This window comes from Humulus lupulus, unplaced genomic scaffold (assembly GCF_963169125.1).
Source record: "Humulus lupulus unplaced genomic scaffold, drHumLupu1.1 SCAFFOLD_60, whole genome shotgun sequence".
Lineage (NCBI taxonomy): Eukaryota > Viridiplantae > Streptophyta > Magnoliopsida > Rosales > Cannabaceae > Humulus > Humulus lupulus.
This window is the reverse complement of record NW_026908858.1, coordinates 67128-82984: the sequence shown is the minus strand read 5'-3', so window position 1 is coordinate 82984 and position 15857 is coordinate 67128. Positions and strand designations below refer to the sequence as shown.

The 15857-nt window shown below is 30.1% G+C and overlaps 1 protein-coding gene across 1 annotated transcript; it reads left to right on the top strand.

Annotated features, from left to right (window-relative positions):
• The first annotated feature begins 6962 nt into the window (after positions 1-6962).
• Positions 6963-10330, top strand: LOC133812377 (protein ACCELERATED CELL DEATH 6-like). Its single transcript, XM_062246295.1, has 3 exons — positions 6963-7569; positions 8981-9672; positions 9767-10330. Exons 1-3 carry the CDS (start codon positions 6963-6965, stop codon positions 10328-10330), a joined length of 1863 nt encoding a protein of 620 aa, XP_062102279.1.
• The last annotated feature ends 5527 nt before the right edge of the window (positions 10331-15857 follow it).

The window sequence follows — 15857 nt, the reverse complement described above, 5'->3', positions numbered from 1 at the left end:
GGACCACATCCTCGAGGTAGGGAGGACTTTACCTTCATCTGAGTCCGAGCTCGAGGCTTCATCATTGGCCTCATTCCCGGACCGCGGACTCCTCAGACGAACTGGGAGTGATGGCCTCCTTTCTCTCCTCGGAGGAAGGGCGCCTGTGGGCAGTGGCACCTCCTCCCAGCGTTCATATTTTTTGCTGGACCAGTCAGAGGTTGACTGGCCCTCTCCCAACAACCCGCAAGCTCGGAGCTTGTCCTCGTGTAATAGATACGAGAGAGACCTCCTGCCATAAGGAAGTTGGAGCAAGGCCTCTCTGTGCCACATCATTGCTTCATTGGGGGTAGGACGCTTAAAATTAGCTGAAAAGCGAAACACATTTCATCTAAATATGGATTTAAGAACTAAAGTCTCGAGCTCAGGAATAAAAGTAACGAGAATACTTACGAATCTGCCTGAACGAGTAATGTCGAGACGGGGACAGACCATCTGTCCAGAAGAAGGCCTTCTTGAAATCAGGCGGGTGATTGGGGAGATCCTCAAAAACCTTCGTCTCTTTGGGATAGCTCGAGAGATAGTAAAAACCATCCCCTCCCCGAGCTCGGGAGGGGTTACTTTTCAAACAAAAGAGATATAAAATCTCTCGAGGTGAAGGTCCTTCCCACCTCAGCTCGTGGTACAGGACCTCAGGGCAGACAACACCCTGTACGAATTAGTGTTGAGTTGGAACGGTGCCAACCCAACAAAATCAGTAAAGTCTTTGAAAAAAGACTTCAAGGGCAGCAGTGCTCCCGCCCTCATATGTTCTTGGCTCCATGCCGCATATTTTACTGTGGCATCGCGGCCGCCAGGGGCGAAACAGCTCCGTTCTTGACCAGTCGGAGCCCGGCACTTCAAGGTGCCTGACAAATGGAGGCCATGGAAGGTCAGGATTTCAAATATTTGGCTGGTTGTGGTAACCGTGCTCCAGTAGAGCTCGGCCTCGAACATCTCCTTCCTCGGCTGCGAGGATGAAGTTTCCCCCATTAATGAAAACTGGAGTTCCCCTGGATGATACGCAACAGTGACTTTTAGCGCAGGGTCGAGGGGAATGGGCCTAGGTCCTGAATTGGGCTCCGAATAGAGGGCCTCCCGAAGAACTCTTCTCTTCTTTTCAATGACCTCGTCTATCTGGCGGTGATAGTGAGCTCGAATGTCTTCTTGCTCGCGTGCAAGCTCGTATTCTCTTATCCGACGTTGGTTCCGGGCGAAGAGCGATTCCGGGCTCGGAGATTTCGGCTCGTAAGGGACTGCCAGCAATGACCCCCACCGTCTTTCCAGATTCTGTGACATCTAGCGAGAAAGAGAAAATGGTGAGGGCCATGCATGGAATGAGCTCGGAGATTTAGGAATGAGACTAAATACTAAGACCCTTATTGAAGAGTCAGGGGCGTGTATTCCACGAAAAAGAAAAAGAGTGTGGATAATTTTTTGAAAATCCCGAAATTCAAGGGAAAGAAGAGTGGCGGTTAGCCAGGAAAAGCGTTTTTGGGTTTCGTGCATTTGTCAAAGCCCATGTTTTTATCCGAAAGCTTAATGTACAAGAAATGCTGCCTAAGAATTTCAAAACCCAGAAAATGGGAACCGCATTCAAACGTCAAAACTGGGTATAAATCAGAGACGAACATCCAGAGTGAAAATCCAGAAAGCATAAAAACCTATCGGTTCAAAACCTCCTATTATATCATGCTAAGAACATAAACTAGCACACACAGCAAGAACATTTTAAATGAAAAACAAAAACGGCATACTTACACAGTAATGGCGATTGCAGAGAGATCGTCGATTGGAGAAGAGGTTGCAGGAAAGAACTCACTGATTCGAACAGACCAGGATTCCTTTGTTTCTTTGGTCGAGAAAACATGCACGGAACAGGAACTTTGCAAAGAGGTCTCTGGGCTTGTTTTTCTTCTTTTCTTGCTTATGGCGAATGAGGATGAAAGTGAAGAAGATGAAGAGTGGGGTCTTGTATATATAGGTGGGGAAAAGGAATTAATCAGGAGCGTCGAATGAAATCCTCACTAGATCGAACGGATGGGGATCAATGACAAGAAGGCGCCGAAAAGTTGTCAGACAGACAATCGTGGGCGTGTTTCCAAGGTACTCAAGTACCTAAAATGAGCAATACCCAGCTGACGCGTGTCCATTTTCAAAGGTGTGACGGTACAGTTCTCAAGGAAAGTAGTTCAAAAGTTTCCTTCTCTTAGGATTCGAACAAATACTTTTGAGGGGGCAAGATGTTATACCTAGATTTCGAGCCATGGTAAATGTGACCTCGAAAGTTGGATTCGCAACAAATGGTCTTGTAAGGATTGAAGTATGCTCCAGGATTGTATATCGAGCCTGCGAAGTACGATATATGACCTCGAATATATGAGCTCGAAAAGATCTCGATCTCGAAAGGTAGCTCCGAGAACACACTCATCTTCGGGGATGACTTCGGATCGGGGGTCTCGAGCTAGATGTACGTACGATCTCGAAAGACACGTGATCTCGGGAGATGCCATTAGCTCGAACAATGACGTGAAACCTGGGATGCTAAAGCCTTAGAGATACGCGATAACCACCTTGAATATCTACAAGTATTATAAATATGAGATGTAATCCTCATTTATTAATGTAAATCCCCAAGAATCGTGGGATATTATTTGGTCAGTTATGCGTTTCCTGGTCTTCAGGGACATTTCCTTTTATATCTGATTATAGGCATTTAAAGCCATTTATTTATTCACAAAAGAGTAACTACCCAAAATATGTGGGATAGTATTCTGCATCCTTCTCTATAAATAGAGAAGCCATGCACCATTGTAATGGACCGAAATTCTGATCCTTGAGAGAAAACTCTGAAGAATTCATGCTAAGGAATTTTCAGAGATAATCTTAAGATTAATAACAGAGACTCGTGGACTAGGCAGATTTAACTGCTGAACCACGTAAAAATTGCGTGTTTGATTTGTTTTATTTCATTTAGCCATTGTCATTCATTGTTTACGTGCTCTTCTTTTACTGTTTGACGAAAAACGGCGTCAACACTATTAAATCAAGAATTTGTTATTTGTACACTTTTATATATATATATATATATTAGGTACAAGCAACGTGTACAATGCAAATTTACTTAGTTTTATTTAAAAAATGTTGTTATTCATTTTTATTATGCTTTTATGATTGTTATGTAAATTTTAAATAAAAAATGATATTATCTATAAAAGAATGACATAAACATATTAAATGAAAAATTAAACCAAAATATTATCTATGATTTTTATTTAAATAATATTTTTAGATCACCAACTACCATATCTAAGGTACAAAATATTTATAATATTTTTTAAATCACATTTCAATGATTGAAGAAAAAACTTGTTTATTTTTAATAAAGAATAGAAATGTGTTATTCTAATTTCTTATGTAGTTACATTGTCATACTACTTGTACACATATGAGTCGCGACACCTATATATAATGTATTTATAATATTTTTTGTAATTTATATGAATATAGATTTATATAAATTAGATTATGAACATGTTTTCTTTTTAAATATAATGAAAAAATATTTAATAACACTTAAGATTGTGTATTATTATTATAACAATGATATTTTATAATATTTAAATTTATATTAATATAATTATTAAATATCTAATGTTGCATTAAGTATTATTATAATAATGATATTTTATAATATTTAATTTTATACTAATATAATTAGTAAATATTTTTCCTACTAAAATTTAATAAATATGAACATTATATATTACATATTATTACAATAATAATTTTTCTATAAATTTTAATTTATTTTAATATAATTATTAAATGTTTAGTTTTGTATTAAATATTATTATAATTACTAAATAATTATTTTATTATATTTTTAATTCATAAAATATATTTCGTTAAATATTTTTAATATTATATATATATTAAAATCAAGAAAAAAATCATTTATTAAAATTTTATTTTTTAATAGAACATATATTTATATATATATATAAAGTAAATATATATATATAAAAGAAATAAATAGAAAAATAAGCTCAAACAAACATTACTAACCACATATAAACGTTGACTTAACTGTTGACCGGAAGAGTACAAGGTAGGCTTCTTTCGTAGAGTTCTATATAATAATACTCTGTCCTTTTGTCTAGTTTGTACATCCGAAGAGAATAGCTACCTTCTGCAGGTGATTGTTTTTCAAATTTCTTACTCAGTCGTATATAAATATATATATACAACTGTTATTTGATTTTCTAATCAATTGGCTGCAGTGTTCTCTTTATTAATTAATTTTTCAGGATTATATGTATATATATATATTTCAAAATGTTTAATTTGGGGGTATTTTCTTTGGATTGTTTTGATTGTTCCTTTTTTATTGGTTCAGCAAAGCAAATGTTGGAGAGATAACCAGCGAGAGAGAAGAAGATAATTAAATTATTCATTTTCTTTTGAAGTTATATAATTCCTTCCACAGCCTTTTTCTCTCAGAAAACCTCATCTCCATCCCGAAACTCAATTTTGATGCCATAAATGTGTTCCTAACCTACAAAAGCATAAACCCGACCTTCTAAATTATTTTATCCCCATTTCTCCTTTCTTTTTTTTTTTTCTCTCCCACTGTCGTGAGGTCTTGTTGCCGTCGTGAGTTCGCCGGTGCCGTCGCGAGGATACCGCCCTCACGCCCCTCTACACGCGCACCGTCTCAGGTATATATATATATATTTAGTTTATATTTTTTATTTTTAAGTTTTTATTTAATTTTTAGTGTTTTCTTTTATTTTATTCTTTTGTTTATATATATTGTATATGTATTAATATTTATGGAAATTTTTTGAATGGTTACTACTCATATATGAGTACTAACAATTATGATGATGTTGCAACATAGTGACTTAATATAGCAAGTCACCAATAGGTAAATATATATTTTTTTACATTAATTTTGAATTTTAATATATAATGCTTAAATGAGATTTTTTTTAATTATTTAATTTAATAAATATGTGATCGCCATATAATCATGTAGCCTTCCTAAAAATTTAAAAAAATCAAAATTTATTTTTAGAAATATTAATTAACAATTATAAATATAGATCATTGATATTAATTTAATAGTTAATATTAAAGTAATTATCCATGTAGTAACTATTAAAGAGTGTCTCCATAAATATATAAATATATATATATATTTATGTGTATACACATATAATCATTAGCGTAAAGTTCAGGATATAAATATTTATCCTGAACTTTGGAACACGAAGTTATCATGCACAATATCATCGTGGGGGTAAAACAAGCATATGTAAAACTATACTTGCAATAAAAATTAAACTCAAACTTTAGAAATATGAATGCAATAAAATTTGAGCATAACAAAGAAAACAAATAAAGTTAGTTGTAAATGTAAGCTCGACTTTTTGACCATAACATATAACTCAAAAAATATGTCTCGGCTAAACCCAGCATGATGGTCTGGGTCGTGTTGAGCCTATTTGTGTTTATAGCTAGTGATATCACGTTTTGACCTGTTTCTTTGATCTTTCTTCTTGTGTTTATTATTTCCAATTAATAAAATGACACTTTTGGTAAATACATAACAAAATGACATCTAGTGAGACCACCTTGTTTTATGGGAAAGTGAAGAATTTTTCTTCTCAACAGTCACTACTCTCACACCATATATAATACCAATTATTATCATTAATTAGGCATATAGATGATAGAATTGGACCACAAATATTCTTAAATGAAACTAGACAAAATATATTGATAATCTATAAAGTTCAAGTATTCCACCCTAATAGTGCTAGTGATAACACGTTTTGACCTGTTTGTTTGATCTTTCTTCTTGTGATTAGTCTATCACCATCCTATAGTCTTGGATTATATATATATATATATATAGACAGCCAATTATTCCAACGCAGTTTACACGTTATTTTGATGATTTTCTCTTATGACTATTCTCCTTTGATGATAGAGATACATATGATCTATCACAAGACCACCGTATCTCATGGGAGAGATATTAAAGAATTTCTTCTCAAATGACAAAATATCAAGTATTAATTCCACCCTTGTTTACACGTTGTATGTTGTCCATTATTTTCAGTTGTCTCATCCTTTCACTTGTTTTTTTTTTCTTAATTATTTCTTCTCCTGTCTAATCTCACCAATAATGACACTTGCTAAATAAATAAATATGCCGGATTTTTTGACACAACACGACATGAAAAAATATGAATTTACGCTAGGCACGACACGATGTTACGAATTAGCAGAGCACGGCAAGAAAAATATGGGCTTAAGTACGACATAACGCAACACGTACTACAAGAGAAAACAACTTTAGGGGCGACGAATGTCGCCACTAAACCCCATAAAAGTTGCCCTTAATATATATCAGGGGCGACATGTCACCCCTGATCAGTCGCCCCTAATAAAATGACTCTATTATGGTACATTAGGGACGACTTATGTGTCACCCCTAATATTTTCACATGTGGCATACTTTTTTGTATATGTGCCGTCCCTAATATATTAAAAGCCGCCTCTAATTTATTTATAAAAAAAATAAAATTATTTTAATAATTAAAAAACTATTAATTAAATTTAAATCATTAAAAATAGTTATATGAAAATATTATATTAAATATTCAAATTAGTTAATATCCATATTGTTTTTATAATTAAAAACACTAATAATAATATAAACCTAGTTAGTCTCCTAAATCAATTGTCTCGTCATGCATATTATCTTCTTGTTGCGGTTGTGCATATTATCTCCTAAAGAAGGGCCAAGTATATTTACTTTATACTTTATAAAATTTAAAGAGCAATTAACGGCTTCTTTTTCTTCTTCTCATGAGCCCTCTGACAACACTAGTGATTCTCATAAAACAAACATCCATAGTGAGCTCATTTTCATGGATCGCAAGCTGTTCCAAGCAGCAACTGATGGAAAAATTGAAGTCTTCAGGGAAAGGGTCAGTGAACTCCAACTATTATTGACCCCAGAAAGAAATACAGTGCTCCATGTCCATATAATCACTACTTCAAAAACCACTAATCAAACAACTACCTTTGTGGAAGGGATCTTGCACTTGTGTCCAGCACTGTTGATGCAAACTAATGCAAGAGAAGAGACTCCCTTACTCATGGCAGCAAGGTACGGCCATCACCGCATTGTTGACGTTCTAATTGAACGTGCAAAATTATCCCAACCACAGGACCTTGAAGAGGGCATCTCTGGTGTCCAAACGATGATAAGGATGAAGAATGAGGAAGAGGACACTGCGTTGCACGAGGCTACGCGGTTCCGGCGTCTTAAGGTTGTGCAGATATTGACAAGAGAAGACCCTCATTTCTCGTATTCGGCTAATAAAGCAGGCGAGACTCCACTCTACATAGCCGTCCAGTGCGGACACCGAGATTCGGTTAATGCAATACTAAATAATTGTTCGTCACCAGCTACCGGTGGCCCTAATGGCAGAACTGCACTGCATGCAGCCATTCTAATAACTGAAAATATAGGTAATTATTACCTTATTTTTTTCTAATGTGATATGTCTGTAGGGTACACTTAAAATGAATTTTATGTGTGTATCTTTATATATTTATACATAAAAATTATATTTTTAATCTATTCTTGCTTTAATGATTTTATTTTTTCCAAATCAACTTTAACAAAATCTTACAAATATTTAACGGATTATATTTTTAAAATTAATTAAAAAATACCATAGACTATAAATATTTAATAATTATATTAATATAATTAAAATATTATAAAATATCAATTATTACAATAATATTTAATACATAATCATAATTTTTATTATTTATATATATTTTTTAAAAATCATATTATTTTTTTATTATTACTTACTCTAACTTATATAAATATATATTTATATAGGTTGTGTTTGGTAAAAATTTTGTTTTTGAATTTTTTAAACACAAAAATAGAAATATTATTTTATTTTTGTTTCTTTATTTTAAAAAAATAAAAATATGTTTGGTAACTATTTTTGTTTTTTATTTTTAAAAAAAATAATAATAAAGGTCATTGATAACTTTTATTTTTATTTTTTGTGTTAACAATATGATGTGTTGATTTGAATAATAGAAGAAAAAAAAAGGAAAAGTTCAAAACCGTTTAAAAAAAAATTTGAAAGTGAAAAAATTTTATTTTCAAATTTTAATTAAAATTTAAAAAAATAATAAATAAAAATAGAGTTACCAAACACATTTTATGTTTAATTGTCAAAATTTTAATTAATTAAATAGAAAACTATTTTTTTCAAGTGTTACCAAACAACACCTTAATTAAATAATATAATAAATAGGATTTATACTTTTTTGGACCCTGTGTTTTGTTCCATTACCTGTTTGGACCCTGTATTTTGACAAATTACTTTTTGGACCCTATATTTTGTAAAATAGTTAAAATAGAACCCTAAACTCAAGTTTGATGAAGAAAAAATTGAATACAACAATACAGTTTTTAAGCAAAATGATTTTATTTTTTTGTTCTGGATTGTTAGTTTGGTAAATTATTTGTGATTTTAGTTGAAAAAATATTGATTAAAATCGGGTTTAGGGTTCTATTTTAACCCTTTTACAAAACATAGGGTCTAAAAAGAAATTTATCAAAACACAGGGTCCAAACAGGTAATGAGACAAAACACAGAGTCTAAAAATGTATAAACCCTAATATATATTATAAATGATAATGTGGCCGTGTAAGTATGTAAGAAAGTATAACATCCTTCTTCCACCAATAAATACTCTATTTCTCTATTTCATTATTGTAACTTACAACAGTATAATTTATCTTAACATATATATATATTTGTAAATATATAATTTCTTCTAAAATATTTATTATTATTATTATTATTGTCGGTGTTAATGTTGTAGATAATTTACTTAAATTCTTCAGGAATAACAAAAACGTTTTTGGACAAAGTAGATTATCGGATAAAACAAGCATATGATGATGATTATATTCTACAGCTCGTTGTTTGTTTTCTACTGCACGATGTTTGTATTCCACTGCACTATGTTGCTACCTTCTACTCATCAAATGTGGTGGAGATTACAAAAATGCTTTTGGACAAAGTAGATGATCTGACAAACCAAGCAGATGATGATGGTTCTATTCCACTGCACTATGTTGCTTTCTTCGGCTCATCAAATGTGGTGGAGATTACAAAAATGTTGCTAGAAAATAATGAAAGTAGTGCATACATCAAAAATAAAAATGGCATGACAGCTCTTCACATTGCAGCTTACAATCATCGCTATGGTGATAATATAATGAAGGAAATTCTGACAAGTTGTCCAGATAGCTACGAAGAAGTTGACAATGAAGGCAGAAATGTTCTACACCATGCTGTGACGACTACATATCTCTCCAACATAAACTTCATCTTAAAACATGCATCATCATTAATTTTAAATAGAAAAGATAAGGATGGAAATACCCCTTTGCTTCATATGGCTGCCACTTCCTCATGGAATTCGCGCGTTCTAGGAGCTTTGTTGTCTCATCCCCAAGTGAATAGGATGTCACTCAACAAACAAAACAACAATATTCGAGATGAGTATATTCTTCAATTCCCAATATATGAGGTAATTAAGTAAATTTCTATAATTTGAGTTTTATCTAGCTATGTTATATCTTATTATAAACTGATCACTATATATATATATATATATATAACAGGGAAGAATACTGGAACTCTTCAATGAATACTCCATACAACCTTCTGTGGGAAAAAATATCCTAGAAATCGAACTCAATCGCGGGAAGATTACTGATATGCAGAAGGAACTCATTAAAAAATTTAAAGAATCTAGTCTAGTTACTTCTACATTGATTGCGACAGTGACATTTGCAGCTGGATTTACGATGCCAGGAGGTTACATAAGCGGCGAGGTTGGACATCGAGAAGAATCAGGGAGTGCTGCACTGAGGAACAGCGTAGTATTCCAGTTCTTCATCATAACAAACACAATGGCCTTGTTGCTCTCTGCTACATCTGTTTTTATGAACATCCTTCTTAATATAACATATGTAGAAGGAGAACATGATGACACCAAGTGGAAGAACTACAAGCTCTGCATGAAATTAACAAACTGGGCCCTAGTCTTCATGATGATGGCATTTGTCGCTGGTACATCCGCAACGTTGTCATTTTCTACTATTTTTGCCATCTTCGTTGTTTTTAGTGGATGGTTTCTCTCCCTTTACATGACATACTTGCATGGCATGTTAAATAGAGTATAATTTAGCAATAATTTATATATATATATATATAAAACTTGTGCAAGTCATAAATATATGAGTAAACTCAATATTTTAATTTTATTTTAATTATTTGAATATTACAATGTATAAATATTATGTTTCCTAATTAAAATAAAATATATTGAGAATTATTTTATGAATATATACATATAATAATAAAATTAATTACAATAATAGTGTGGGAAACTTTTATTTACAACATATACGTACGCCCCCTTTTTTTGCAATTAAATAATATAGTGCCTGATTGATTGTATTGCATTTGTATTTGCACAATTTTTTATCTGATGGATGCGAGAGCAACATGCGAGAAAGTAAAAGATGAAACATCATTTGTTTTCAGAACTTGCAATCATCCCTCATCCATATGCCATCGCTTTTCAATTTTCATTATAACTCAAATAAATTTTTTCAATTTTCATTATAACTCAAATAAATTGTGTTTTGTAAAATAGCTCAAATAAATTCTTAAATCCGATTTTGATCCAAGTAGATTTTTTGAACTAAAATCACAAATAATTCACCAAATTAACTAACAACTCAGAATAAAAGCACAACCATTCTCCCTAATAACTATGTTGCTATATTCAATTTTTTGTTCATCAAAATTGAATTTATTATGGTTTTATTTGAATCATTTTACAAAATACATAGTCCAAACAGATAATGAGACAAAACACATTTATCTTCTAGATTTATTGTTTTTATATTTCAAATTCAAAACCAAAATATCTTGCAATTAAAAATATCAAACATATATACATGTGACATTAATTTGATTAAGAACATTATTAATTAAAATAATAAAAATATTTATTAAAAAATGAATAATTATGCAAAATGTCATGATTTATAAATTTTCTACCCTAAAAATATAAAAAAAAAATAAAAAATATATAGGAGGCTCGCTATATAATGAATATTATCATGAAGAAGAAAAAATAACAGTCAAAACGCTCTTACATATCTATATAAGGAGTATGTTGTATGGGTAGAGTGAAAATAAATCACTTACACACAATCTCCCAATTTTTTTTTAAATATATATATTTTAATCATTACAAAAAAACTACGCGAAATTCGACTATATTTTCTAGTTGTAAAATATAATAGGGTCAAAAGGGATTGATCACATTTTTTATAAATTACTCTCTCTCTCTAACGTTTTAATATCATTATCAAAGAATTTTTTTTCAGATTTTGCTTACTCTTATAGAATTCAAAGGGGCTTGATTAGTCTCAATTCTCATTTCTTGTGTGTGGAACCTTTAAGCAACCATTATTAGAGAATTTTGGATAAAGTTACTCAAATTGTTCAAGTCTATCTTATGTTTTTTGTTAGGGTATTTTTAAAAAATATGGCTTTTATACTATTAATGTGCAAAAATATGAGAATTATATTTTTCATAATTTGTAGGGGAAAATTTATTAAAGAAAAAGTTAAATATGGGAAACACAATTAGTACCTAACTAAAATATAGAAATGCCACATTTTTTTATCATAGTTATGTTTTCTTTGATTTTGAAGGTGATTTTATTTTATTATTTTAATTTTTAATTTTTTCCTTCATTTTTTTATTATTTTTTCAGCTATTTTTTTTTCCTTACTTATATTTTTCTTCTATTTTTTCCTTTTTCTTTTTTGTTTTACCAATTTTTTCCTTCATCCTTTTTTCTTTCCATCTTTCCATTCTTCTTCTTTATTTTTTCATTTTTATTCATTTATCTTTTTTTTATCTTTCATTTATATTTTTTTTGTTCATATTTTTTCAGTTTTTTCATTCTATTTTTTCTTCATTTTTGTATTTATTATTTTCTCATTCCATTTTTTTTCACACATATGAGCTTTTTTTCTTCTTCCATTTTTTATTTTTTTTCTTTTCATTTTTCCATTATTTTTATTCGTCTTCTTTTCATTCTTATTTATTCATCTATTTTTTTTCATTCATCATTTCTTTTGTTATTTTTTCAGATTTTTTTTCATTTTTGTACTTATTCTTTTCTCATTCCATTTTTTTTTCATTTTTTTCACACATATATTTTAACATTACATAATTATTTTATTATTGTAATTTTTTTTTATAGTTTTTTTTCATTATATGTAAAAAAAAATTCAAATCAATTTTTTCAACATTTTCTTTGTACTGTAACACTTATAGGAATGCCAAAATTTGGAAAGAAAACTAATATAAATATGAAAACGTAAATGGGTAACTGGTTACCTACACGTTCTTTGTGTGTATATTTCTGGGGGTAACTAGTTACCTTCACATTCTAGTGTGTGTATATTTATGGTTTCTTTATGGTAACTGGTTACCTAAGTTACTAAGATTATATTTATTTCTTCTTCCTTTTTTAATGAAGTGTTCTTTCACTTTTTCCTTCAAATTTGATGTTTCTTTTCATATTTAATATGAGTAACTCGTCACCCCTCTTAGGTAACTGGTTACCCCTCTTATGGCAGAAAGTTACTCATCTCACAATAACTGGTTACCCCTTCTGGTGCATGTTATTTAACCTAGCTCTAAGATTTTTTTTACATAACTGTCATAGATCAATTAAGTAACTGGTTACCTTACCTAGGATTTTAAAAAAAACGTACAATATAAAAAAAAACATGTTTATAATAAATAAAAAATAATTTTAAAATCAATTCATATTACAAAAAAAAATTGCAAAACAACCAAAGAAAAATTTAATATAAAATTTGTAATATAAAAACAATATAAAAAAAACAAATAAGCTTAAAAATAATAATCAAATTACAAACATACCCTTCCAAATTAATAAAACTTGATTAAAAGTAAAATTATGGCATAAACCCATAAAAGTAAATAAACCCATAAATTAACTTTTTTGTTTTAAAAAACCATATTTTTGCACACTCTGTTAAAAATTCTATATAAAATGTAATTTCCTCTCTTTGTTATTGTTTTCTATTCCTCCATTTTTGTTCTTATCTTTCAACTTCCAACAATTAAATTCTATATTTTGTGCTTCTACAACTCAATGAAGAAAGGTTAATCATTTTTTTTCTTCTTTAAAATTCATGAGTCAAAGTATTGTTTGCTTTGATTGTTTTGATGGATCAAATTTTGTGAGATGGCAAGACAAAATGAAATTCCCCTCACTACACTCAAGATCTCCTACATTTTGGATTCAGATTTGGAGCCATTGTCTTTACCAACAAAAGATTGTTCTTCTCAAGTTGTGGATGCAAAAAAGAAGAGGGAAGAAGATGAACTCATTTGTAGGGTTCACATTCTCAATACATCAACACCAAATTGGCGAAGGAAATTTGGGTTGCAATGGAGAATAAGGCGGTGTTTGAATCTAGAAAGATCATTTTGTCCAATTTGAGTATTTTTTTTAAGAAATGGTTATTCATGTGATGGGATGATAAAATTTTATATCATTGACAATACTAATACAGATTTGTTTAGTTCTTGTTATGTACTTGATTCTAATTCTATTTTTCTATGACGTTATAGACGCTCTCATATAAGCTATAGTACTATTAAGAGAATAACGAAATGTGGTGTGATTAATTATGATGTTAAAGATGTTGAGAAATGTGAACTATGCATTAAGTAAAAAAAAATTAAGAAACATTTTGCTAGTGTTGAAAAATCTTCAAATTTGCTTAATTTAATACATAGTGACTTGTGTGAATTGAATAACATGTTAACTAGAAGAAAAATTATATATTTTTTGGCGTCAATAGATGATCGATTTCTCTATAGGTTTACATGTGTATATTTATTTAAGAGCAAGATGAAACTTTACGCATTTTGGTGTAGCAGCATTTCAAATCCCAAACGGTTTCCTCTCTTTTGTCAGTAACTAGTTGTTTTGCCAATGTATTGCATTTGATTAGCGAATATTACGCAAGGGTCGAGCTAAATGCCACTACAAAGTCCCATCTCCATTTCTTACGATGTATACTCTTGCAATAGCAATTAGGTCATTTTAGTTAATTATTTCATGAATTTTTTTAGTTTTTGAATGAATATTTCTAGATTATCCAATACAACAGGAAGTGTAAAAATATTTGGAGGAGTAAAATATTTAGAAAATTTTAAAATTATCCACTTAAAAGTTTAGAATTTTATGAAAAAATTAACTAAAATGACTTAGTTGCTACTATTTTTATAACTCAAAGACTTGATTGCCAAAAATAATTTCACAGGGACCAAGTTGCCAAACAGAAAAAAACTCAGGGAGCATAGAAAGACTTTAGTTTTTCCTTTCAAACATTTGCCTCATGGCCTTATATCATAGATTTTTTAGTTGTCTAATTTCACTACCAATTCAATCAAAGTGAAAATTTTCCATTTAGTTAACAACTTTATGCATAATTTGTTTATTTAAATATCAGTAAATAAGATTCTACTATATTCTTGCATTAATCACTAATTCTTTTTTCGGTTCTGTTTAGTTTACTGTTTTAATGAAAAGAATAGTCTACACATCCAAAATTTACATTATATGAAGTTCCTTATCTGTTCTTAAATAATTGTTATTTTTAGTGTGGTTAAGGTCATTTCCAACCCATAATACCATATATGATATATTTTTTTATTCCAACCACAACACTAAAAGTTACACCAAAAATTATATTCTTTATTATTTTATTATTTTATCTTATATATAAAATAATATACATATATATTTATTATTAAATACTAATTTGTTTTTGCCATTGCTACAGTACCCCACCATATTTGGTGGAGTACTGTAGCTTGACAGCATAATGGTGAGATAAATAAAGTTAGGTTGGATTTGATTTTGTACCTCTTTAGTACTATATTTGTTGTTTTGCAGTCCAGTTAGGTTAGAGCAGCTCTAAGCATTCTAATAGAGTTGCATACTATACTATAAAAGAGTAATTTTCCAGTGGATCCTACCAATCTCAAAACGAGCATACGAATCAAAAAGAGCAATAACTTCTTATTCAAGTACACATTACAGCATCTTTTTGAAGTGTCATATATATGATATATAACATAAAACACAATTATTAATAACAATAATTTAAATAAAAAAATTGCCTCATGAGAATTGAAGCCAATAATAAAATCTCAATATGTTTCACACTCACATCCATATTTTCTTCTACCATTATTAGCTGCTATAATATTGGTTAAAATTTTAGTTTCTTAAATGGAATAATCTAGTTTCTTTGAATACCTAATAAATTAGAAATGGTGTATATTAAGAAATAGGCTTATGTTATAAAATTATGTGAAGATATTTAGTTGGCTTATGCATAAGTAATTAATTATAAAGCGCTAAAAGGGGGAAAAAGAATCCAATAAAATAAACTAAATTTGGAAAATGAATATCATATATAACGTAAAGGGTATATAAAATTATAATTAACGTCATAAAAATATTCTGTAAAAATGTAAAGAAGTGCCAAGAATATATACTTTATACTATGTCATTCTTGAATAAATGAATATATAATTAAGATCTGAAAAAAAAAATAGTGCAATTTGAGGGG